The sequence below is a fragment of the Pelmatolapia mariae genome, linkage group LG23 (genome assembly GCF_036321145.2).
Source record: "Pelmatolapia mariae isolate MD_Pm_ZW linkage group LG23, Pm_UMD_F_2, whole genome shotgun sequence".
Taxonomy (NCBI): Eukaryota; Metazoa; Chordata; class Actinopteri; order Cichliformes; family Cichlidae; genus Pelmatolapia; species Pelmatolapia mariae.
In genome coordinates this window covers 21,783,222-21,810,739 of record NC_086246.1, presented here as the reverse complement: position 1 = coordinate 21,810,739, position 27,518 = coordinate 21,783,222, and the positions used below count along the sequence as shown (strand labels likewise).

Here is a 27,518-nt window from a genome sequence, read left to right as displayed (position 1 = left end):
TTTTTTTTTATGTTTGTGCATTTTGGTGAATTGCTACACCTATTTCTTATTTTCATAGTGAGATGTAAACCCAATGCCTCTAAAGAAAACCCAAACACAATATATGTAACTGTCATGGCTGGGGCAGCAGTCGTGTGGTGTTTGGAAAAGGAGGACCCAAGTTGCAGACAAGGCTGTGATGAGAGTGATCTTTATTGACGATGGATGACAGTACACAAAACGATGGTGAGAATCACAAAATAAACTAAACTGGGAAAGCTAGAGAGCAGAGCTGAAACCAAACACAAAGGGGAGACACGAGGTGAGGAGCAGAGAGACGCAGACAAAACCATGGAATGCAGACGACCCAATGAGGAGCAGAGGTAGATGCACACTATAAATACACACACACAAGGTAATCAGGAAGTGACACTCAGGAGGAAAACACAGCTGAAACTAAAGAGCAAAACGGGACACAGACCTTCAAAGTAAAACAGGAAATTCACAGACTGTTTTACAAACACAAACTCAGAGACACCAACAGAGCACAGAGGGGAGAACACAGGTAGGGATAATAAAACACTTAACACAAGAACTAAACCCAAAGAACTAATACAAAATCAGAAGAAACTAGAAAATAATAACAATAAACTCAAAACACTGGGTCAGCGACCCAGGACCATAACAGTAACAGACCAAACCTTACATTTGCATCCAAGACCTTCTTTCTACAGGCAAAGCTTCTATTCCTTTAAAACATTTTATAAATGTAGAATAGTTAATGTCAAGGGTAGTTCATGCAGGGCTTGGAATATTCTGCATTACATTTGCACTTTTATCAACCTGTTAAAGAGTAGGTAGACATTTTACTTTACTAAATCAGCCATGGGGCTAAAGCAATTAAAATCATATATTTTCTCATGCTATAGTGTCTACCAAGGAATGGACACGGCATAATAACATATCAGATTCATTTTCTTTTTTATAACAATTTTAAGAAAAAATAGAAATTAAAGAAAGTATGAATCTTGTTGTAGTTGCAAAAGAAAGTCTGAATTTAGGAGGCCAATGGTCTGTTAAATACTTAAAATCCAAATCTGCTGTCCAGCCAGGCCTCACTGGGAAACGATTGTTACTCTTCATTTTCACACCTTCCCAGTTTCCACTTAGAAAGTTTGACACAAATTGCACTGTAACAAAATCCCAGAGCCGACAACTCACCTCTGGATGGCTGTTAGGTAGGTCGGGACTTTTCTTTATCTGCCGCAGTTGCCTTCATTGCATCAGTCTGTCAGGCGACTTTGGGGAATTACAGCCATGGAGCCCTTTTGACACATGTCCGTTAGGAGCACAGCAATATGGGTCAAATTATGGAGCAGAAAATGAGTTGTTGTTATCCTGAAATGGAACCCGAAGAGGCCACTGTGGGTTGAAGTCCATCCTGCAATTGAATGCCATGTTACCTCAGACCATCAAGTGATTTTGACAAAATGTTTAAGGGAAGCTTCAGGCGTTTCTTTATTGCCCAGTTTATTGAAGTTGCGTTAATAAAATACACAATATCTCTCCAAACTAAGACAACATACATTTCATTAACTTACTCTTTTTTGGCTACTCAGTTACTCAGAGTTTTAATTCAACACCCCATTTGCTCTCAGCAGGAGAGCTTCAAGTCTGACTGTATAAGAGGTTGTATGCTTATGCTTAAGTATACTTATAAAACTGCATTAACACTTGTTAATACATGGTAAGTTGAGAATCAGTTAGGATTTAGTATCTAGTCATTTTAGTCTTAAATTATTAATTTTATTTATTTGCAAGTAAGTTTTCAATTTATAGTTGATTTAACTAAAATTGATTTGATTTTTCTAAAAGGAAACTGGGATACAATTTGAGGGGGGAATTAAATTTAAAACATCCTCGTATCCGTACAACATCAAAAAGTTTTTGCATCTCTGTGTGTGGAGTGAAGCTGTGGAACAGACTAAGTAAAGATATGAAGCAATGTCCGAGCATGGCGCAGTTTAAAAAGCGGTTTAAGGATATGGTTTTTACAGGGTACAGGGAAGAGGTAGAGATTTGACAGGGTGTTCTTGTCTAATATTTTCATGTATGTGCGGGTGCACGGGTATATTGGTATGGGTATATATATATATTTGTAGGTTGTGTATCCTTCAGGTGTTAATGGGATTAGTGAAAATGTGTATATGTGCGTATGTGTATATACGTATGTATGGATAGATAGAAACATATATGTATATATAAAAAAAAAATAAAAAAGAAAAAAGAAAAAATACACATGACATAATGTAATTGCAAGGAGGTATTTCTGTAGTCTATTGATACTAGATAGTGGAAAAGGGGTGGGATTAAATAAGCTTATGCTTCTTCCTGCTCCTTTTTGAACATGAAAGTTATTTGGAGTTGTGGTTGCTTGTTTTCCTTATGTTTTGTTTTGTTCATTTGTCTCTTTTAATTCTATTTTGTTGTACTTTTTCAACATGTTCAAAATAAAGATTCAATCAATCAATCAATCAATCAATCAACTAGTTTCTATAGGGTTAAGTATTAGTGGTATGCCTTGCAAGAGGTAGAAAGTCCATTTTTTACCCCATGTTAAACTTAAGATAATGTATTTGTTAGTGATTACCAAATATTATTGTTGGTTTCAGATGAAGGTTTCACTACTAATCAATGAGGCTGTTGCAGAAGTGTCCACTACTATATGATGTTTATCGATCATGATCTTTTCCTGAACATAACTAAAGACTCATAATCTTTCCATTTAGACCAATATAATCCAACCTGCCTGATTATATACTATAAACATAAGATACAAGTTTATAAGAGCCAGATAGCGCAAAATTCTACAAATAGATCAACTACACAGTAGTTATTAATCATTTACAGTGATTTGTAAACATCTGGTGAAACGTTACAGCATCGACAAATCGGTTATTAACCATTTAGTAAACATCATTACTTCATTGTTTATTAATATAATAAACAGAATTAACCAGACCAATATGGGACTTTTAAGACTGATACCAATACCGATATTTGGTCATTACAAAATCTGAGACATGATATGAAACATTTGTTATGTGTAGTTCTTTATGACTCCTTACTAGGATATTATGACTGTGCAGTTTAAGAAAAAACATGTTTTATTGCTTGTTCACACTCTGCCCAGCTCTGCTCAGATCAACTGGTTTTTGTGTTTGTGGCAGTGCAAACATGCATGATGCCAACGTAGAAGTTGCACAGGGCCCTCTGGTAGACAAACTATGTAACATTGGTCCTCAACTGCTAGACAAACTGCTGAAGTAGTTTCCTAACCTACTTAAAAAAAATTTTTCCCCCTTGATTTTGTGCTGTAAGTGTACTGTTGTACATACAACATGGCAAAATTGCAGCCGTCTTAGCAAAAAATAAGATGTTCAGTATTTTAAGGTACATTTTGTGATTCAACCAAACTCTTACTGAGAAGATTTATCTTTAAAGCTGACAGTTTGTCTACTTTTTAATGTCTGAGTACATAGTAGTGCTCATATTGTTTGGCTTCTGTTTGAGCTGGGCAGGTAATGTACAAGAAGCTTTATCTGAGTTATTCTATCAGAGGGGAAAAACTTAAGAAGACACAAAAATGCTTTTTCAAGTCCATTTTCTTAACTGCTTATCCAGTTCTGGATAGGTCCCCAGCTGTCAGTGTGAGAAAGGTGGAGTACATGCTGGACAGGGTGTCACATAGCCACATAACACAGAGAGACAGAAAACCATTCATGCTCACATTCACAGGCACATCCAATTGAGATTCCCCAATTAACCTGACATGCATATACTTGGTCTGTGGGGGGAAAAAAGGAGCATGGGAACGCGCCATGCTGAAAGTCCTCAGCAGATTCTAACCCACTGCGAGGTGACAGTTCGAACCAGAGCACCACTGTCTGCCAACTGCTGTGCAGCGTGGCATCGAGATTTTGACTGGCTGAGAATGCATTTGTCCTTAGCAGCAATACCTGTTATATTTATTGTTGCTTGAAGTGTAAATTATGCAAATGCACAGTGGTATTGTTTGAGCCATCCATCCATTCAGTTAAGGATTGGAGGAGATACTGAAGCCTATTTCAGCTTTCATGGGGTGAGAGACGGGCACACCCCGGACATTCACCAGTCTATTGCAGGGCTAATTAAGAATAAGTGATTAGTCAATCCATCTATTCCATTCCACTTATCCGGGGTGACAACTAATGCCTGTGTGTGTGTGTGTGTGTGTGTGTGTGTGGGGGGGGGGGGGGGGGGGTGGCATAGGCAAGGGGCAGGCTACACCCTGATTAGGTCTCCAAGCCAAGCCAGCTTTATTTATAAAGTACTAAAACAGCAAGTGCTGACCAAACTGCTCAACATTAAGGACAGAATAAGAATACAAAAAATAAATAAGTATAAACATAAAATACAAAAATAAACAAATAATTATAAGAAGAAGAGGAAAAATACTAACAATATATAAATATAATAATAATTATTATTAAGTAGTAGTACTACTGCTAATAATAATAATAAATAAAAAATATATATATATATGTAAAAACACAGAAAAACTACGTTAAAAGTGGATAAAGTACACCTGTCTATTGCGGGGCTAATTAAGAATAAATGATAAGATTTAGGACATTAATATGAAATGGCCTTGCAGAGAAAGCTCTGAGTTTTGCGCATAAATCCTCTTCATTTGCCCGCTCTCTGACAAAAGATTATAAAGGGTGGATTGTAGGTGAGGTGAGGTCAGCTATTAGACAAGGGGGTCCTCGGAATTACTAGATTAAACTTGTGCTTGTAGGCACTTGTAGGCGCTTGTCTTATTATTAACTGTTTTTTTAAAGAAGCCAATAAAGTCAGGCAAAAACATAACACATGTCTGAAGCCATCGTAGCTGTGCTTCTCCACCAGCAGTGAGGTTGGATAGAATAATGCTGGAGTGTGAAGGTAGTGGTGGTGGTGGTGGTGGGGGGGGCTCAGCGCAGAGCAACACGGTGAACGAGCAGGGAGGCGGGAGCGCGCGCATAGGAAGGAAGGGAAGGAAAGGAGCTGAGGCAAATCAGTCGCCAAGCGGAGCCCAAGACAGCGGATGAACGGAGCCGAGCGTGTGTGCTTGTCGCCCTTGTCGTTTTTTTACAGCAGCTCAAAGCGGCGTCCCGCAGCCCCGAAACCCGCCTGAAAATGATCTTCAAACTCGTCCATCTCCTCGGGGTGCTCGTCTGCGGCGGCCAAGGTAAAGGGATGCGCGCGGGAGTGTGTGGCAACCCTCGAGCTTTAGTGACTTTGTGGACAAGTTGAGTGTTATTTTGCCATCTCGGTCTGCAGCAACCAGAGAGAGGGCTGCGAGCTGAAGGGGAGAGAGGGAGTGTGTGTGTGTGAGAGAGGGGTGGATTGTTTAAGTGGACGTTGTTTTGTAGTTGAAGCACGTCTTGCAGGGGGGCCAGGATGCTTTCCTGCTGAAAAGAGGGATCATGACGGGGTCCTGTGGGGTTTTTAGGGTGTTGCAGTGCACTCCATACTTCCCCAGGATATCATCTCTTACTCTAATTTGTTTTTTTGGTTTTTTGGTTTTTTTAAAAAAACAAACATGTTTCACATCGCTGCTGTATTTTCTTATTTGCAAACAGCTCTCCTTTCTTTCCGCTTTTATCACTGATGCCTCCCAACTTAAACCGGCAGCGCACGTGAAGACGTCAATATCCACATTCTGGACTCATATCTGTCAAAGACCACCGCCTTTTTTCGCGCGCGCGTGTGTGTATTAGTGTGTGTGTGTGTTTTCACTCTTCCCTGTCCACTCTGTCTTGTGAGGAGCACTGTAGAGAAAACACTGTCATGGATTGAGGTTTTTGTCAACACCTTCATCAGCGTCTGCACCTCGCGCGCAGGCAGTGCGAGATAATGTGAGATTCATGACGCGGTGATGCTTCCCAAAGTTTCTTCTTTTGTGTGTGTGTGGAAAAAAAATTCTTATTAGTCTTATTCGAGACAGCAGAGTGACACTTACTCCGTTAATTGGGTTCCGCGTGCGTCGCGCACCTGATTCGAAGGAGAGGGGAGGGGGTAAGGGGGTGACGGTGTGATCCGAGTGAGCGCGCTCCAGCGAGCCTGTGGGCAAAATAAAGATGTAACCTGAGTGGCTGCTGCGTGCACGCGGATGCATTTCTTTGCCTTTAAAAAAAATATTATCGTTCTTGTGTGTTTCTTAATCGTGTCGCTCGCTGAGAGTCTCCGAAGCTTTACAATCACTGGAAAATACCGAAAATCCACCGTCTGGATAAGTACACGTAAAAATAAAAAAGACAGGGCAGGACAAGGTGATCATTTTCCTTGGTGTGAATTGTGCACTTGTTCAGATTAAACCAAAGAACTAAAATATCTAGGGGAAAATAAGAGTCGAGTGAGTTTTAGGAGGACATTCTTCTTTTTTTTTTGAGAGTGTGGCCACACTGGCTTCCTGACGCACAACGGCAGGTGGGGGTAGAGCGCTGCAAAGTGGTGCCAAGAGTGAAGCCATAAGCCACGAGTCGTTAAAGTATGTTACATTCAGATACTGCTTTTGCAAGTTTTTGCTTTGAAGTCTTTCAGGAGGGGGAGTGGATCTCAAAGTGAGCCTTTGAAGGAAGGGGAGCGGTGGGGGTCCTGGAGGAGGCTTTACAGGTTTCCAAAGCAAAATGGGAAATGGTAGATCAAGTTGTTTGTGTGTGCCAGAGTTTTAAAGAGGTAAAAGTGGATTTAAAGGAAGTGCTGTATGGTTTTAAAGTATAAAGGAGTAGATGCTTTCTCTGGGTTCAAACCCAGTTACTGTGCACTTGTTTTGGTTGACAACAGCAAAGGACTGGGAAGCATAACCTGACCGAGACGCACTGGGCCACAGACACCCACAGTTTATTATCCCTGACACTTCCAAAAGGGTTGTGCAGTTTATCGGCAGCTCATATTTCTACCGGCTTAATCAATAGTCTGTTAGAAAGTGCTGGGTTATGATAGAGAGGAAAATGAAGAGGGTGCGTTCAGAGAGCGGCGTTGCTTCAGAGCGTTCGTATATTATTACATTTAATCCCAGCTGAGGTTAAACAAAGACACATATAGGCAGCTACTGTTCATAGAGCCCTAACTGGGATATTCATCGCACTCTTTACTTTTCCCTTTTGTTGCAGGAGTATTACATCACCACCCTCCCCACCCCACCCCCAAACCAATTTCCATTCTTATCAAGCTTTTTTTGTGTGTGTGTATGTGTACGTGAGTGTGATAGCAAAGTCCACACAAATTGACCTGTTAGACAATGCTCACAATCTGCTCTTAGGCAAATTATAAGACTGCTTCTGAGTCAAGGGGTAGGAGTATGAGTAGGATGCTCGATTCTCTGTGTCTTTTATCAGTGTGGGGCCTTTGAACAGACACTAATCCATCAGTGAAGGGACTAAAGCCAGAAAGAGGTTTTACTTGCCCCCCCCCCACACACACACACACACACACCACCGCCACTTCCCGTCGACAGCTTTGGTTTCTTCCAGGAGTCAGCTCGGTGCCCTGTACTCCTACTACACTAACTCTGCAGATGCCTTCTCTGGGCTCCTAAAGGAAAACATTTGCTTTTGAAGTCCCAGCTCGCCTCCTGCCCTGCACTCGCATCCTCGAAGGTGTATGTATTTGGCTTTTTACAGACGCTTAGTACAATGAATTATATGCTCGTTCGGGCTCGCCCGGGACTCACCGATGTGATGTTAAGTGGCGTAATTAAGATATTTCGCAGTGTCTCTTGGGGAAGGAAATGTCAGTGGCTCAGGGTTTGGAAGATTTATGCCCCTGCGCTTAAGTGTCTCTCACTGCACACACACTGAGCCTGGGCTTAAGCATGTTGGAGGCTTGCTTACATCCTGCTCCGGTTTGTGCACTTGCTCACAAGCATGCGAGGGTCACACACTTGGTCTCACGTTTGTGTTGCGCTCATCCTCAAGCCATGAATGAATTGTCTTTACAGCAGCTGTTAATGTCAGAATTTCACTCCAGGAGCGGTTTATTTTTTTTTTCTTTCCCCCCCTAAAAGTTTCTCACCATGCAGCACATCGCTCTTAACAAAATGCAAGACCAGTCATAAACTCCTCTTAAAGGCATGCAAAGCTGTTCACAAATGAAATCGCCCGTGTCTTTTTTCCCCCCCGCAAGGTGAAATTGATTGCATTATTTGACTAATAAACTGGGGGGAGGGGTGGTGGGGTACGTATAAAGAGAGCCAGTGTATATATGAAAATGGAATCGCCCCCTCGAGGCAGCTGCATACGAGAAATCAATTTAAGGAACGGCTAGAGTCAGCAGGGCTCTGGATTGTACAAAGGGCAATCTCGGTGTTATGGATATGCTATTTATTTGCCTGCAAGTTTTTTTGTTTTTTTTTTATTCCTCGTGCCCTTTAGCACTCGATCTGTGCGAGCCCCGGCATCGAATTTGTACGTGGCGTGTAAGACAGGAGGAGAGTGTTATAACACCTGGATACGTGAAAAAAAACAACTGCCAAGCATCTGTGCTGCAGGGGTTTTGTCAGCTTGCTGGGAACGAAATGACAGAAATAAAGGAAAGGAAATGATCAGACACTTTTAGATATGACGCTGCCACATATATATATATATATTTACCTCCTACATGTGCAACTTACTTTTTTTCTTTTTCCAAACTGAAAGACTGAAGAACTATTAAATTATTAAAGCGTAGGCTGTGTTACCTTGCCTGCGATGAGCAGCTCCAGGATACAAATGTATGTGCCTTGTAAATAACCCCACTATCTATACAAAAACCACAGAGCCACAGAACAAAATGCTTTATGGATCAGGGTGTCCATGGACCAGGCTGCCTGCTCAAAGTGGAAGTTTTTTTCTTTTTTCTTGCAAGAATGTCAGTGAAATGGCTGCAAAACAAGCTAAAATGAAAAGAAAACTATTACAAAGAGGCTATAACTGATGGACAAAGATCCTCAAAACGACAAAGCAATGGCAAATGACCACAAAGATCACAAAGAGAATTTAGAAAAACCACCGAGCACCACAATCAGACAGAAAGTGAGCACAAAGAGAATCAAATTGCCTTTAAATACCTTTTTTGCTTTCAGTTTGGAACCAGTTCTGTCTGTGCCTTTTGAGAAGGAGGTTAGAGAATATGCAGTGAAATTGGTGGGGTGGGGGCATCACAGTCGAGACTTCTGTGTGGGTGCGCTCCTCCCATAGCTACAATATAGATGATTGCAGCTACTTTTTTGGGGACGAGCTCCTATCTTTCAGTGTAAATGTGCAGGATTGGTTCTTGATTAGGTGCTACTAGTGTAAGTGAAGTTTCAGTATTGTGTTGATCTAATACCGATACCAGCGTTAATATCGATACTATCGATATTTGGATCGATCCACCAAACTCTAATTTCTACTACAAGAGGCAAAAGTACCTAAAAAAGAGATCAAACAACCCCCCCCCCCTTCCCCCCAAAAAGAGAAAAACATTAACAATAACAATCAGCTGAAACCTCATCTGTGGCCAGGAGCTTAAAGTTTCAGAATCCTTCTATGAGTGTAAAATCCTTATTGGAAAGGTTAACGATCATCTGCAGACTCGTGAATGGAATGAACTCTCTTGCTTTTAGGTAGTTTGGAGTGTTGTTTGTTTACAAGCCATATTCAGCCTGCAACTCCGTAAACACGATTAGCATTTGGGGTTAAGATAACTGTATGCTCATGCTTATAAGGAAGCCGATTGTCTTGTAGTGACACATTTTGGGCTTTTAAGTAACTTAAGTAATATCAGAGGTGCTGAGGGGATAAATGGCACTCCAGCAATGCACTCCACTATGTGAACATTTGGCATATTTTGAAAAACCTCAAGTCATTTGAAATCCATGAAGCAAAAACAGCAGCATGTTCAATAATGCCCTCTGCCAACCTCAGTCTGTTTTCAGTCAAATTACCCATTATTATCATGGAAGTGACTAATGTTCTCCTCGGGGAGTCTCTCCCAAGCAGAAGCCAAGAAAATGCACTAAGCAGTCGGGGTCCTCTTGCAGGAGGAGCTTGGCATTGCTCGTTAAATCCTATATTCTGAATCCCAGAAAGGGAAAATTAGGCAGGATAGAGTGAGCAACAGGAAGATTTATATGAGGGGGGGTGGGTGGGGTGGGTGGGTGTAGGAAGGCAGGAAGAGATTATGTTTAAAAATTCATTCAATTCAAGTGAATCTGATTGCATCTAGTTAAATTGCATTGCCAGAGATTGAATCAAACTCTATGGAGTCTCACTGTGCCAAAATTAATAAAATGTAATTGAATCCTGTCGAGATGGAATCAAATTAGGCCAGACTGATGTGATTGGTGGAGGCAGCTGCTGCATGTTTCCGTGCACTCCTGTGGGTTTGTCTACTGTTTTACATCAGTTTGGTGGTAGCCAAGCAGGAGACCCTTTGGCTCCTGCTTATGTGTGTCCTGCCAGTCTAAATGTCAGTCTAACTAGCAGGCTAATAGGCAGAGCCAGGATGCCAGGGTGACAACAGAATCAGTGGGCACACTGGCTGACTGAGGCTGACTGACAGATGGATGGAGGAAAGTGGTAACAGTGGTCTTCCTCTGCCTCTACTGATGCTCACTCTATTTCTGTAGATCAGGCGTTCACACACTCTTACTTCACAGGCCACTTCTCCAAAGCAGATCCCCTCACGGGATGCAACCCACTCGGTCTGGGCCTAACTTTTGGGGATGGGTGCCGGCAGGCACGATTAAATGAAGAAGAGAGGAATCAGGCAAATGGCAGCAGTGTTTCAGAACCGCTCTGGTTTGTGCTGTATGTTTTGAGTGACCCACTTAAACCGCATTAATATCTGCACTAACGCCTTGGGTTTTGCTTCACAGTGGGCTGACGTGAATCACATGAGACTTTTTTTTAAATTTAAATGACATAATGCAGCATTAAATTGGAGAAGAGATCCTGCTCATCCCATTCTTTGACTCGGCTGCTCTGTTTTTAGGACAGACTATTGAAAAACTGACTATTTTTGGTGATGTCACCCATATTACTCAGATGATGCCACCATTTTGTGCTATCTATCCATTTGTAGTGAGCTGTAAAAGCCATGTTTTCACATTTATGTTTTATTTTTAAAATTAACATTGATACATCTGTTCATGGAAAGCTGGTGAAGGAACGCAAAGGTGTTATCTGATGTCATAAATTTACTGTTATTTGAACTGTAGGTGTGCATGTACACTGATTTAATGTTGATTAGCACTGATAACATTAATGTGCATCTGTTAAATCTGTCAAAAAACAAACAGAAAACCACGAAAGATGCCAAACCGGAGCCATTAAAAACAGTATCCTGTTATCATGTAATGCTGTGTGGAAGGTTTTTGATCCAAGCACAGGACATGGAGAACAGGACTTTAATGCCCCTTTTCCATTAGTGCCTACTCGGATCAACTCGACATGGTTCGCGACCATTTTCAGGTTTTTCCATTAGGTCATAGTACCTGGTACCAGGTACTTTTTTAGTGCCTGCTTGGCAGGTACTAAAATGTGACATTGTCAGACTGCATGCCACCGATTGGCTGGTCAGTAGCATCACTTCATGTGAGCGTCTCATTCACAAAAATCAAAACCACCATTTTTGATACGCAGCAACGGGGAAAATGGCTGCAAAAATAATGCCATGTTCCCCCAAGTGTGACGAAAAGCTGTAGACCAAGCAGCAGGTATATTCTTGTCTCAATGTCTACTTTTGTTGTAGGGTTCGGAATGCATGTTGATTACGTTGCAAGATGCTCGGACGCATTGCTGTGGCAAGGACCACGCACATTTAGAGGTACTAAATTGTAATGGAAAACCAGTTGTGGCGAGCCGTGCCGAGTCAATCTGAGCAGGTACTAATGGAAAAGGGGCTTAACTCGGACATTGTGGAACAAAATGCAAAACCCAGGCAAGACAGGAGCCAGGAACTTACAAACCAGGAAATTATGGGAAAAAATAAACAATGCACAGGACACACAGCACGAGGGACAACACAATAAATGGCAAGGGGAGAGTCAGACAATATTTATCTACAAGGTTACGAGGTTATGAGGCTAGTGGGACTATCAAAATAAAACAGGAAATAACACCAAGCATCCGAACTTGACACAGACAAAAGGTAAGCAAACATTTAAGCAAGATGACTCAATATAACAAACTATTGCCGGGAACAGAAGCAAGATAACTCTAGATTACAATTAAACCAACCAGGAGTAAAAGCTAGTAAGTAAGAGAATACAAAAGTCAAAATACTACAGTGGAGGAATACAATATACAAAACTCTGGCCTACTTGGCACGTCATGTTTTGACGTGAAAAGGTTTTAATCAGATGGATTTAAAAGTTAGTAGAGCTCTTGGAAATTGCCTCAAGCTTTTACAAGCTGTTTAATTTGAAAAAAAATGTATCGATTCCAATGTTAAAACAACAGATGACCTGCCAATAAAATGGGCAAGACTTTAGCCAATAAAACTACCGCCCAACTATTATATGTTATATAAAACTGATACTAACACTGATATTTGAAATGTAAAATTAGACCTTGTTTCCTGTCTCTTGTCTACTTGTTTAATTTACATTCATCAGGTTTTATAAATGCTGATACTGAGACCTCAACAAACAGCTAACATTGGCAGAAATACTGGATCTGCTGATAGAATTGCTAATTGCAAATTTTATTACACAGACACAGACACGTTGCAACACATGAATTGCACTTTAGTGTTTATATGCAACAAAGAAGGCTTAGCCCTATGTCCAAATGTTTTCCTTTTCTTCTCTGGCTGTTACATAATCTATGTAACAGACGAAATAAGTGTTTTTTAAATTGTTAAGTATAAGAGTAGTTCAGAAATGTATATGTATTATTCACACTTCAATAACCACCATTACCTTGCCACATGAAACAGAAACATAACCCCACAAAAACCTTTACAAATGCTTCTCTTTCTGCTCCTCTGCTTGCCTTTGTATTACACTGCACCTGGTATAGCAAGTCACTTAAAACTGATGATTTTCTTTTAAACAAATTGTTCAGTTTTTTTGAAACTGTCAGTCACGTACACCTGTCAAGCCCTGACTAACACATATTTGAAGTGATAATGATGACGCATATGTTTTTTTTCTTCTGTTTTTTTCTGTAGCGCTGCCAATTATTTTTCCAAAGCATTCAGCGTCAGGAAGTTTTAATTTTTCCTCTCTTTATGCCATTAATGAAATTTGCACCACGTTAAAACATCTAAAACACGCCTAAGAGTGTGCCTTTTGCTAATATGTTGAGTGCATTTTTTTCTGTGAATTTACAGTAAATAGCCTGAGCTCTGCAAAAACTAGGATATGGCCCCAAAGTGAAGAAGAGACAGAACTTCACAGAAATTGGACAGATGTATTGAAATGGATGGTAAATTGGTACAGACGCTGGTTGGAGGCTTCTCAGCAGATGCGCACACAGTTATGCTAACCCTCTTTATGAGTTATTGGTAAAAAAAAAAAAAAATTTCGTAAGAGACTGTAGCAGGTGAAGGAGTGGAGGTGTACAAACACAATGACAGAAGAAATTTGGATTCAGAAGGCAGTGGGACGGACACAGATGGATGACAGCTTAGAAGACAGCTGAATGTGCGAATGCTGAGAGATAGGTAGAACCATAATGAAGAAGAGCCATCTATTGACAGCCAAAGAACAGTATTACTCAACCTGCTACTGATGAATGTGGGCCCCGTGTTGACTGAGCATTACGACTGTGTGGGCCTATGGAGACTGGTCGATGTCGATATAGTCCATCATGGTGACTGAGGAAAGGACTAATGTTAATTGTAGCTGTGCTGGCTAGCAGACACTAATGAGAGAGTGGTGTGGGTTTTTTTGGATTCACTTGTCAATGGGACGAGACAAGCTAGGGAGTGGCTCCAATCACTTTAAGCACGCTTAAAGGTGTGTGTGTTGTGAATTTGTGTGAAATATGTGAAAAATATTTGAATTCTAAAACTTAGTTTTGGCAGGTTTGTACCTGAATGCTTATGCAGTACAAATTCCAGCCCGTCCGAATGATCCAGGGGTCGATACTGTCGGCCGATATTAGCTATTTGCTGCTGATAAGTGAAAAAGAAAAGAGTGAACACGAGTTGCTATATATTATTATTATTAGTTTTGATGTTGCATAGTTTGACCACCAGAGGGCACTCTACAATATCCCAGTTTACAACACTCTGCTGATCCAAGCACAGCTGGGCAGAGTGTGAATAAGTAAATAAATCTATACACATTACAAATGTTATGGAAATCATTTTGTTTCATCTCTCTGAAAGAAAATAAGTATTGGCCGATGTGTCGGCATATTAGATCTTTAAATCACCGAATATCAGTGTAGGTATCAGTCTTAAAAATCCTATATCAGTTAGGCTCTAGTACAGATTGAAATATGTCTTCATCTCTGAGATTAAATACTGGCAATAAATGTTTGTTGAGCTTTGTAAGGATGATGGAGTGGTGAAGTGGTTAGGAGTGTCAAGTCTCTGCAACAACGTTCAGATCTTCCTGGTGCAGGATAGTGTGGAGTTTATAAGGACGTTAGGACTTTACAGAGGTACTGTTCATATTTGATCCAATCATAGTAATGGTTTGTGTCAATTTCAAAGAGGTTAAAGCTGCAGCAACTTTGTAGTATAAAGACCAACTTTATTGACCATGGCCAAGACCAGACCAGGAATTCCTTCAAATATGGTGTTCATTCCAAAATTTGAACTACAGATCAAATTAGAATGTGTACATACCCTGTCTGACACCAGTAATAAGACGATTAAGCCTTGAAAAATGTGTTCTCACACAATATCGTATTTTGTTTTGCCTAAGACATGAAAACAAAACATCCAAAATCATTAAATATAGTTCAAGTGAAAATGACAAGAACATTCTGAAGCTGCTGGGATTTATTATATAACCATGTATAAACATTACAGCCATTAAATACTGTCCTCATTGCTATATCATTAAAAAACAGTCCTCCTTTAACAACTTTAGGTAATTATCATTATTAATTAAACACTAATTAACACTAAGAACACAAAACGTTCCTATTTCAAACTCTCAAAGCAGTGGTAGGAAGTCTGTGTGTAGGACTTGCAAAATGTCTTTCTCACACTCTCAGAAATTTCACCTCAGCTGCTTTTTATAATCTTATGACTCCCTCCAACCCCTCGTTTGATCTGTTTTAATCTCAGTTAGCTCTTAGTGTAACGTCAGTTGACTCAGAATAAATCTCTATTAGCTTAAAATGAATGGCTTCTAATTTGGTTATTTTTAGCTTATTTTGTTATAGTGGGTGGAATGATTGCAATGTACTTGTATTTATATAGTCTTACTGATCACTCAAAGCTTGATTATACATGTGTTCATACAGCGCTTTGTTCTACATGCTTCATCTACCTCACATCCATGACAGATTTAGAGTCATGAGTTAAGCGAACATACCGCTGGACCTTGACCTTGAGGTGACAGTGCTAACCACTCCACCACCATGCCACTCTTTCAGTGTCTGTATCAGGACACTGTCTCTCTCTGACCTCTGTATGATCTTTGTTCGTTAAGTGCATCACATACGATCAGTCCTGTGCTATTTTAGTATTACACTTTTTGGAGAGTCTCCCATGATCCTTCAAAGACCAGCAGGTGCCTGTCTCTGTGGGAAAAGGTGACAGAGACATAGACAGTTCTTGAGACACTCCCCCTTGAACACCCTTTCCGTCATTTGACCCACACTGGTAGATTTAATATCCATCAAAATTAACCCAGAACACCCTTATTGTACAGAAATGTGTAGCGGGTACATCCAACTATTCTCTTCCGCTTATGCAATTCAGGCACTTGGGATGGCTGAAGCCTATCCCAGCTATCATTGGTTATTGTTTTTGCTTATGAAAATGATTCTCCCAAGTATTTCCAATGAACGGAAAAAGAGCATTGTAACTCACACATCAAAAAAGTACTTACATTTTATTGTTCTTGTTATTGTTTCTCCATAGCGGTAGGGTCGCATCTTATTATCACTGGTGACTTAGCCCTCGCAGGATTGAAGCCTTAATAAAATAGCAGGAATAAATACATTAAATCAGCTCTCATATGAGGCGAAGATGGAAAAAAATCAAACCAAAAAGCTATACTGAGTCATGTGAACCAGATGCTCGGTTGGCTGTGTCCTCTTTTTCTCTGCTTGCCTTGCTATCTGAGTTTTCCTGTGGGCTTACAGTATTAAATTATCTTCTGCTGTACTGTGTTGTATTGAATCTATCATATTTCCTTGTATCCATTCATCCATCCATCCATCCAGACAGTGGGCCCTTGGCTTGCCATTCTTGCTGGTTAATTAAGCCAAATTGTGATTGATGGACTCTCTAGTGAATAGCGTGTGGTCCCGGTGCTGACCCGCCCAAGGAGATCATCCCAGCTGCCAATCACATCTTACAATACCTAATGGTCTTTTAAGCAGTGAACTGGTGTAGCCCCCCTCCTCCCTACTTTTCTCTCCCCCTCCCCACTGGTACCTGCCTGCATTAAGAAGACTTTAGGTTTGCCGGCGTCCTTGTGGAATTCGTTCTGCTAGGAAATGATGCAGGGACCATCCAGAAAAAGGGATCACTCCTCTCAGATTTCTTGCCCGGTGGCCAATATCCTTGTTTATGGGAGGCCGCTCTTGATGAGGAATAGATGAGAGGAGAGTGAGCGATAGATGAGAGGGAGATTGGGGAAAGAGGAGGAGGAGGGACACTTGAGATGTGGTCACAGCGCAGCAGAATAGCTCACAGTGAGGCCAAGCAGCCTCTGCTCTCCTGATTGCCTCTCCATGCCAGACAATCTTCAAACAGAATCTCCTAATGCAATGTGGGCCAGCTTATTTTTGTTTTTATCCTTTACTCGTTTGAGTCCTCTTTCTTTCACTTTCTCCCCCCTCTTTCATTTTTTCCTCTTTTCATGTGCTCGCTCTGTTTCGTGGTCCTCCCACACGAGTCTCATCACCAGGGTCTGTAGGGGGAAGATATCCTGTTCTCCCCCTACGTGGGAAGCTTTTCAAGCAGCATCCATGCTTAATGTTATTTACCCGGAAAGCTAATGATGTTTGGTTTTTTTCCGCTTCTCAATATAGTTATTAACACCTATGGATTTTATGTTGCTTGAGTCTCTTCTGAACCACGGTGCTTATGAATTTGTTGTTTTGAGTGTGTTGTTATCTCTCAAAGTTATAATAATCATCCTGCAGGCGCTCATAAGGTGCACCAGACAAAGTGTAGGCGTGTTTTTAATTACTCTGTATATCTGCGCAGCATCCTTGCTGGCCTACTCTCATTGTGAGTACGATGGGAATGTTGTCTTCCCACCCACCATCCATAGAGTTCCCAAGGACATGAGCCTCCATGGGAATACACAAAGAATTTCTTAGTAATTAAAGAACCTGTGTTATCTTTGCTTGGATCAGAAGATACATTTAGTGACATGCTGTCTTTCCATGTGAAATAAGATTCCTCACATTTCATAGTCCTGCTCATTCATGCACAGAAAGGCTGAATGTAGGGATCTTTACCACTGCTTTCCTTCAGACCACATTCAAGTTGCTTCTCCATACTTAATGGTAAAACTGGATGAACAGTGAAATATGGAGAAGCAGTTGAGGGAGTTTTTTGCAGGAAAGTTTGCCTGTGTCCTTTCATGTGACCGTGTAGGCTTCAGGGTCTGAGTCTTAAGAGAGTCTTGTGATCTTGTTCACTCATTGTTTTGGATCAGTCCTGAATGTACTGAGCCTCCCAGCAATCGAAACATGATCCCAGCATTCAGGGAAACATGGGATTGAAATTTTGTGACATGATGTACGGAATCCAAAACTAACAGCGAGCATTTTCTAACACTTCTAAACTTCAGCATATTTACCCTTGTGTTAAACTAATTCACAGTTGGAAAATTTGTTTTTAAGGTGCGTGTTCATCCAATTTTGGCACCCATTCACAGAGGGTTGCTTCTAACCCTACTATCTTGTTGGCTTGAAATTCCTGTTATTGTGGTCATACTTCAACAGGACTTTGTAACAGACCCAGATTAGATTTCTCAGAGCATGCCATGTTGTAGGAACAGAGTGAATTCCAGCTAGCTAAAGCCTGTGTATTGCTCCGAGAACCAAGATTGCTTTTATTTCACGCTGCTTTTCATCCATCCTCTAAAGTCTGGAGTAGGTGACCAGAGAAATGATAGATCGTCTCGGCTCTTGAGGCAAAAAGCCGCAGCCGTGGACGTGAAGAAACACTGCAGTGCGCCTCCTCAGTCAATAAGCAACAAGAAGCTTTGCTGGAAGCTGCAAAGGGGAATGCAGCACTGGCTGTCGCAGCTATCTCCCCAAGGAGGCGGCCTGAGCCACAAATTAATAGAGCACTCCCACATGATCGGGGAGTTTCATTTGGAACCGTCACGCTACATAAAGCCCTACAGAAATGAGGAGTTCACAGAGGTCCCCCTCTACTTTCCCAAGAGTCCCCAAATAACCTGTGTGATTGTAACACTCTGCCCACTGCTTCCCCACCTTTGCACCTCCCTTCTTAATGCTCGAAGCCCTGCCCAAGCTCATCCTGCTTCAATTAGCACCATGCATTGTCTCCTTTTTTGCCCATTTCAAAGTGCACCATACATATCGTTTTGTGCCTTTGTGCATGCTTGATTGTGAATTACACAATAATCACTGGATGGTTCCTAAAGTGCTCATACAGTTTGCTATGTGACATTTTCAATCCATATGAATCTATAAATGATAACAATTAAAAATTCAGAATGTGGTGACATTGTTTCCTTTCATCTCAGATTCTTGATTTATTGGCTCGCATATTTCTTCTCACTTACTCGTTTGACAACAGCGTGAAATGGTTGGTGACAAACGTGGAAAGTGGTGCGCCCCTGAGGCCCGCTTTACTCTTATCATTATCTTTGCAATGCCCAAGATTAGACACAGCAACCAACTCCCTCACAACAGCATGCCTCCGAGTGAGGATTAACACAACGACTAATCACTCAACTCACTGGACACAAAACATACAGTACTGATTCATATTTTGTCACAAAGTCTAGTTAATTAAAACCTGGCGTGGAATATTTGCTTGTGGCGTAACACAGTGTACAAATACATACAGCGAGTGAATAACGAATCGTTCTTTGTCTCACTTTAACATTTTGCACAATAGCGGTTTTAGAAAATATTTAAGTCAAAGCATTTTTTTAATGCTTGCCATGTTGCAGGGTATTTAAAAGCCATTTACAAGATCACTCGTTTTGATCTAATCCACAGCTGGAAGATGAATGATGGTACGGCAATCATCTTTCATGACTTTGAGTGCACACGTTTGAATTTATACATGCAGGCTCAAATATCTTCATAGTAATTGGTGCTTAAGGTTTTGCAATGTCTCTTAACTTGACAAGGCCAATGCCTAATGACTTCTTATTAATGATCACTATTGACTATAGCTGGTAGTTTCTCTTTCCAGCATAAAAAGGAATTTTTTGGCAGCACTCATTGGACTGATATGAGCAATGGGAAAATCATCGGAACTCAGTGAAGATCTAAGAAGGAAAACTGTAGATTTACACAAGTTGGGAACGTCTCTAGGAGTGTTTCTAAATAACTGATCATCAGTTTAAACAATTGTATGGAAGTGCAAGTTATCCGGTTGTGTCATCGTTTTGCCAAGGTCTGGAAGAAGACACCAACTGTCACCTTCAGCTGAGAGGAACTTGGTTAGGATGTTCAGGAACAATCTGGGAACCACCAAGGCTCCCGTCTGCCATGGACTGTAAAATGCTGGAACACCAGCCTCACCATCCTCAGCGAAGCTAGTTTAACAGAACCATGAGAGTGCTGACCAACAAAAATACCCCTGCTCCAACACCTTCAAGCTTGACTAAAATCTGCAGCTACCCACATGGACAATACAAATGCCTTGTATTGTAGTGTGCATTAGAGAAAATCCAAAATAAATAAGTTGTGCGCCGGATTCTTGTTTTTTTAGAGTGCCTATGATGAGTATATTCAAACACTTGACCAACACTGTACTCTGCATACTAATGTACTACTAATAGCAGTGTATTGATGGCAGTGTGGATCTGATGTTTGGTTGGTATGCTACTTTGCTTCTGAGAGACCTCAACAACCACTGAATAAAATTACACACACTGATGGTCCTCTTGGGATGAAGTCTATTGACTTTAGATTCTTCCCTCAGTTTCACCATTAAGTTGAAATACTTGTTTTTTAGTGAAATCAGCCATAAAACACGGCTGTTGTTTCCATCCATCATTTGTTCCTCTACTAGAATCCATTCATCAAGTCGAAGAGGACTTGATGAATGAATACAAAAAGACCAAAAAAACATTTCTTTTTTCATTTCCATCTATTGAGTTTAAATTAGTGGAAAAACTTCCTCTTCCATAATGAATTCTTCTCACTGTTGCACTTAAATGATGACAAATAATAAAGAGGGACTTTGAATTGAAGTTCCTTTAGTGCAGTGGTTTTCAAACAATTTTTTGAGAGGCTGGGAAAGAAGAACATGACCTCCATCCTCTAGTTTTGATCACAAATTTAAAAAAGGATCTAAATTCAGTTTAGGTGAACACTAGGCTATTCAGTGAAGCGTTAGTTTATATTTTTACTCTCACCTCTGTTTAATTATGTGTGGGGAAATTAAAATACAACACCAAAAAAAAAACAGCCCATGAGTTGAAATGATCATTTCATGGCCAAAAGAATTTTAACACTGTTGAAACGCCTTAAATGTTAAATTCTTTCGTTGCTTTTACTGTTTTTTATAAACACGATGACACGACTGCAGGGAATCTAAAAAATGCACCAGCTGGTGTGCAAGTCTTTGGGGCTGAGGTCACGGATTTAGTCAGTTCTGAATTTTTCATGTGAAATCATTATTTGTGCAGAAATGCAACCAGACAGACACGCCAACTCTACTGTGCAAGTGTTTTAGCCAAGACATGCAGCCAAAGTGATAAAGAGCGATCTTCAGTGAAAAGATGAACGAGGAGTCCTGCAACAGATGGCGTGGGCCCCCACTGTGCCTTGATCTCAACATGATGGAGTCGGTCTGGGATTACATGACACAGAAGACTTTGAGAGAGCTTTAATCAAAGAAGAACTCTCCAAGATGTTTGGAACGACCAGGCTGCCTTGAAAAACTGTGCACAACTCTACCTAAGAGAATTGGTCCCATTTTAAAGGCAAAGTACGCTCACATCAGACACAGATTTGATGTGCTTCCATTTACTTTGTAAAGTTAGAGATAACGAAAGAACATTCACTGCATTATTTTTGAAGCTTCTTCACTTAGTGCCTAAAACTTCTGCACAGTACCCTATAAGCAATTTATTTCTGCCTATGTGACATAAAGAATTCCACTGTTTGTACTTTGAAGTTTGCCCTGTGTTGTTTGCCAGAGATACAGTACAGTGTAACAAATTTACACCACGCTGCAGACCGGTCCTATTGATCTATTGTCTCAGTGCAGCAAACAGTTTTGCTTTTCTCCTTCACTTTGGTCCTCCTCCTTCCAAGAATGACTGTCTGTTAGCTTTATGAATACCGATCACCGCTTCTGCTCCTTCCAATCCGAACCTGTCAAAAAAAATAAATACCAAAAATACAAAAAGAATGTTTTCAAAACAATTATTGCTCAAGCTGTATGTGGAGTTAGTACATATAAAGCTACACGGGGCTTTACATTTTTCTAAAAAGGGGTTGCATGGTAGACAGAAATGCAATAAAGTGTGGAATTATGTAACCAAAAATTGATAGGAAAAAGCTTCTTTGCACTCAACAAACAAAGCTCTTCATTTATTGAAAGTGGAGATACCTTTGCCAAAAAAGCAAAAGAAATAGAAAATGTCTTGAATGATCACTTCAGAGGTTGGTAGAAAGGGATTATCACATTTGACATAGGGTTAGGTGGAATATGATTTCACCGTATCACCCAATCCTTTTAAAAAAAGCAATAGCTTATCAGTTTTTATCATGGAAAATATAAGTGAACAAACCCATATGCTTTGAGTCTGGTGAATTCAAAGCAGAAGCAGGGGAACTCATACAAATAAATGGTAATCAGGAGCAACCAGGGATTGGTAATGTGTGTGTGTGTATATAGCAGATAATTTGATTTAAAACTCTTTAGACTATATTGCACTTTTAATCTGTTATTCCTTCCACTGTCTGGAGGCACAGCAACATAATTCACAGGTCCTACCAGTCCTCCTTTAAGGTTGTTGCCAACTTGAGAAAGGCAGATTTGATCAAATACAAGAACACTTCTCAGAAAATAATTTGATAAGAAAACTGAAGAGTTTCCAGCTACGTTTATTGTTGACTAAGGCGGCTGTAGCTCAGGTCTTAGAGCGGGTCAGCTATCAGTTGGAAGGTCGGTGGATCAATCCCGGACTCTTCTGATATCTATGCCAAAGTACCTGTGGCAAAATGCTGAACACGATGTATCCACTGGTGTTTGAATGTGTGCTTAGGCAAAAAGAAAACTGAATATGTGTGTTTAGATGAATGGGACTTGTAGTGGTAGGAGTAGAAAGGTGCCATGTAAGTAACAGTCCAAATACTCTTTAACTAAAATACAGTGGAATCTTCTGAACGCAGCAAGATGTAGTATTCATTTGCCATATAGACAATCATTGTAAGCTATTGTAGTTAATTAAAAATTGTTTTAATGATGAGTTATGGGCACAGCATGTTTCGTCTTACAGTATTATAAGTGACTGGCTTACAGTATCTAGCAAGTGGGGTTCCAGAAAATCAATACTGCGAAGCAAATCAATACTAAAAATGACTATTGGATTAGACATTCATTTAGCAGCGTTGGTGCCAACAGTTCACCTCCTCCAGTGGACATACAGCTTCACACAGCCCCTCCCCTCACTAGCAGCTGAACGCAAAAAAAGCAAGTTGATGTTCACAGCACTGAACACTGACACAACACACTGACACTTTGCAACATTTAAATTTTTGCAGTCTGAGGCTCCATCTGTCAGGAATTAAAAAACTTAATTTATACATAAATTCATATGCATATCCACCACACCAGCATTTTTTTCTGTTTTTCTTCCCAAGCTGTTTTCTTTAAAAGCAACATCACAACTGAAGTAATGAAAACATGGAGCTCTGTACCAAAATTGGTGAAATTTACATAGAATTATTATTTTTTTAACTGCAGTAATTGAAAAATCTTATTCGTTTTGGGGATTTTTTGCATACATTTGTGTTGACTGAGGATCCTCGGAAACAACTACTGTCACCGCCAGTTGAGTGTCTCTCACGTCACTCACGGACTGATAAAAGGTCTAGAAATAGCTTGCGATTCTTTTTATTAATAGCACAATGACGTCCCACTCAGCTCTGACTCGTTACAAACTGTTACCCAAACACAAGCCTGGGATTTTTTTTCCCCAAAGCCCCACTGGTCCCCTGAGTATGCCTGCTCTCCTTATCATTTTTGGGTAGGTAGGTAGGTGTGTGGCACATCTGTTTTGCCCCGATTTTAGCACAGGGCTTACATAACTCCTCAGTTGTGTAACCTGAGAAAACAGGAAACAGAAAGACAAAGTTGCTACAGTATCCCAGACTGCGCTGTGCCTTGATTTGTTATGTGGAGAGGTATCACGCTCTGATTTTGTGGCTAGTTGAAAGTGTTAGCTGTGATGGAAGCGCATGGTGCTCGGTGTGACGCATGGCCCAGGCTCTGGTGGATGCTGTGTCACTCCAAGGTTGTTAAATGGGAGTCTTTTACCTTTTATAGATTTGGACAACGTGACTCTGAGGCTTCATCACCTGAGTACTGCATCTTCTCGACAGGGCTTTCTCTCTCCGTGTGTGTGTATGTGTGTGCAGAGGATACGCGGCTCGTTTCGGTTATCCCACTGTAAAACCTGACACTGTGTGTATGTGTGTAAATCAAATATGATTCTTGCAAGGAGCTGCTAAAGTGGAAAATGAGTTATAAGGCAGACGGGGGAGGAGGTAGGGGGATTGCGGCTGTGTGTTTTTGTTTGTGAGCATATTTATTTCAGGATTTTGCTTACGCTTTGATTTCTGCTGTTTTTGGGTTGTGCCCCTTTCTAGCTCAAGGCTCGGAACGTTGAGTGAAGATGCAGTGCCCATATCTGCCCGCATCAGCAAAACTATATGCAAAACAACATGCACGCAGGCATGCAGTCAGAGTCTCTCCCTCTCTTTCTCACACACACACACACACACACGTATTTGAAATTTCTTGGAATCCCTTAGTGCGGTGTTATGGCCAGCCCTCGGCTTGAAATCTTGAGATAATTGCAAAAAAAAATAAAGTTTTAATTTAACCTTCAGCCATCCCTGCAATGACGAGAAAATCAGATGAGTGGAGGAGAAAAGTTCAGACATTGAATCAAAATCAGGACCTCCCAGCTAGCCCGCGATTATAGTCCAATCATAATCACTTGGCGGGATTCCTACTTCAGTAAGTGATCATGAGACAGCCCGATAGTCCATCAGTGGCTCACAGGGAGGCAGATACACTCACTGTACCCGTACTCAACATGTTCAGCCATCTGTGGCGTCTTCCTGGCCACACAGAGCTGCAGAGCTCCTGCGGTTTTCTGGGAGAAATTGTATAAAGCTGCAAGGAAGAAAAGCTGAAAATGAGCACCAAGCGAGTTCAAGGGTGTAACGCTCACCGCTGAGTTCAATGTGAAATGTAAATTTCTGAATACACTGATCTCTGCGGCACAAACTAAGAATTCATTACATTTGACAATCCGGCGACTTGTCGTGCGATTCGGTATGCTGATTATCTGACAGCATGCGTTGGGTGTACGTCTGCGTGAAACGGGTGGTGCGAGCCGTGGCTCAGCGTGAACTTTCACGAAAACAGCTTGACATGTGAGCAGCGGGAGAAATCAGCTGCTCCCACCTCTGCGGGAGCTGTACTGTAAAGTCGCTTCAGATTTCACTCTCGCCTCACTCTTGACACCTATCTTGTAACGCTATTTTCCCCGCTGCTGTTTGTCGAAGAAGCAAGCCTGCACGCCGTGATATCGAACCTTCACCTCCCGATGCTCGAATCAAACTCGGCTTTACTCCGCTGGGCTCACCGAGGAAGTCCATCAAACTGAAAGTGTATGACAGGCCTGCGAAAGTGTTAGAAGAGTTTCTTGGAAAAAAAAAAGAGTCTTTTCTGCCTTTATCTGACAAGAGCTCATGCGCTTTGACCACAAACTCCACATGTTCGCCCATTTTAAACTAGTGGGAGTCATGAAAAATAGCCCTGCGTCAGTGTGCGAGGCAGAAAAAGTGGCCATTGTTTGCAGGGTAGTGCCAGTGATGCTATCGCTGGTAAGCTGCTGACTGGGTTATTGTGCCGGGAGCTGCCAGAAGCGACAGCACCACGGCATATGAACCTCAGTGGGGGCCGGTTAGAGGGATCAGGGTTGTGACACCATGTGCATATGTGCGTAATGGATCTGCAGTAGTGTGTACTAAGATGGCGTTTAGCATAATGACCCTCCTGGTAGCATGATCCTGGCTCTGATAAGCGGCAGCAGGGTTTTAACCACCATTGATATCAATCTTGGAGGACAGGGTTGATTATTTAGTGTAAACTGACATAAAACTGAGGGAAACAAGGCTTTAATTGCTTGGTTTTTTTTTCTGATCAGCCATCCACAACTCACATGTGCCTGGATGACAAGAAGTTAAATTGAAAATGCAAATCTCAACATACCTAGAGGGGTGTACTGCAAAGCCAGTTCAAAATAGAATAGAATAGAATAGAATAGAATAATCCTTTAATTGTCCCACAAGGGGAAATTTGGTTGTATCAGCAGCAAAAACACACATATACAAACAGAGCAGGACACAGAACAGAAGCACAATTTTTACATATTTACATCATGGACAATAGTTACCAGAGCAGAGTACTGTACAGTTGTTTAAATTAGCGTACACATAGTGTGCAAACGGAGCAGGATACTGAAAGATGTTTAAATAGTTAAGAATATTTAGAATAATTAGAAAAGTGCAGATTGTTTATTGTACCTGTGCATTAAAAAGTAGACATGTAACTTCCAATAAGTTAGTGTATATATAAGCTGAGAAAAGTAATGTGCAAGTTATAACAGTAGAAGTTGTTACAGCGCTGATGTAGTCGGGGTTTCTTTGCATTAGCTGGATGGACACAACCTAGAACCCAAGTCAGAGATAACAAGTATCACAACAGAGACTGACAGCTTTCTTTGTTAAATCTTTCTGCTTCAGGCTCTATGTGCGCTCACATAAAAAGTGGCATTTGAAGCATTCTTTGACTTGGACTCTTCTGCACAGCATCAATAACTAGAGACATTATCAGATAAAGATCTATAAAGAGCATAGAAAATTGAATGCAACACCGCTTCATCATATAAGATGTTAAGCGTCATGAATATGTGATCAAAACAATTTGCTTCCATTCATCTGAGCCCAGGTCACAACGGCAGCAGTCTAAACCACCTCTTCCAGCTCTTCCAGGCAGACACAAGGAAAGATGAAAGCTGTAATCTCTCTGGCGTGTCCTGGGTCTGCCTTGGGGGCTCCTCCCGGTGGGACGTGTCCGAAACACCTCACCCTGGAGGCACATTGGAGATGACCTGGTTAGATGACAAAACCACCTCAACTGGTTCCTCTCAATTTGAAGGAGTAGCAGCTCTACTCTGAGCCTCTCCCAAATGATCAAGCTTCTCGTTCTTTTCACCAAAAGAAGATCATTTCTGTCATTTGTATATGCAATCCCATTCCTTTGGTCGCTCCCCAGACCTCGTGGCCGTAGGTAGAGTTGGATGTCTCGAGACCACTTTTACATGGTCTTGGTCTTGTCTTGGTCTCGACGGACTTTGGTCTTGGTCTTGTCTTGGTCTCTGATCCCTCGGTCTTGTCTTGGTCTCGCTGTCTTGGTCTTGCTGTCTCAGATCGACTTAGTGGTCGGGAGATTTGGAGTCAACCATTGGCGGAGCGGGGGGGTGGCTTACTGGACTTAAGGCCAGGTCATTTTTTCAGAAGCCCGGGGTCTTTTGGAGTGTAATTTGTTTCATAGTTAGATGCCTGACTGACAACTGTATAAAACAAAAACTACACACAATATTCGAAGCACATAGCACATAAATTCCCCCTAATTTTGGTATGATCCGAGCTCAGGCACTAGGCGACTGAGCACAGCACTTACGCACATGAGCGAGGGCGGAGAAGCTGCTGCCTGCGAGTTTGTGCAGCCAGGCAGACAGAGGAGAGCTTAAGTTTGACCAGGTACCAAAGCAAATCATTCGTACTGTACAAATAATGTAAATATGATGGTGTATCACAAAAGATTGATATCAAACTGATCACTTGACCAACATTACGTTACTTGCTCTTCGAGTGAATCAA

At 41.2% G+C, this 27,518-nt stretch overlaps 1 protein-coding gene across 3 annotated transcripts in view; it reads left to right on the top strand.

Annotated features, from left to right (window-relative positions):
- The first annotated feature begins 5,101 nt into the window (after positions 1-5,101).
- LOC134620840 (neural cell adhesion molecule 2-like) overlaps positions 5,102-27,518 on the top strand; it is a 381,750-nt gene continuing 359,333 nt past the window's right edge. For all 3 annotated transcript variants that reach the window (XM_063467152.1, XM_063467151.1, XM_063467150.1), the window contains exon 1: positions 5,102-5,251. In XM_063467152.1, the coding sequence (XP_063323222.1) occupies positions 5,200-5,251 (52 nt within the window). In that variant the 5' untranslated portion in view covers positions 5,102-5,199. The remainder of the gene's footprint in view (positions 5,252-27,518) is intronic.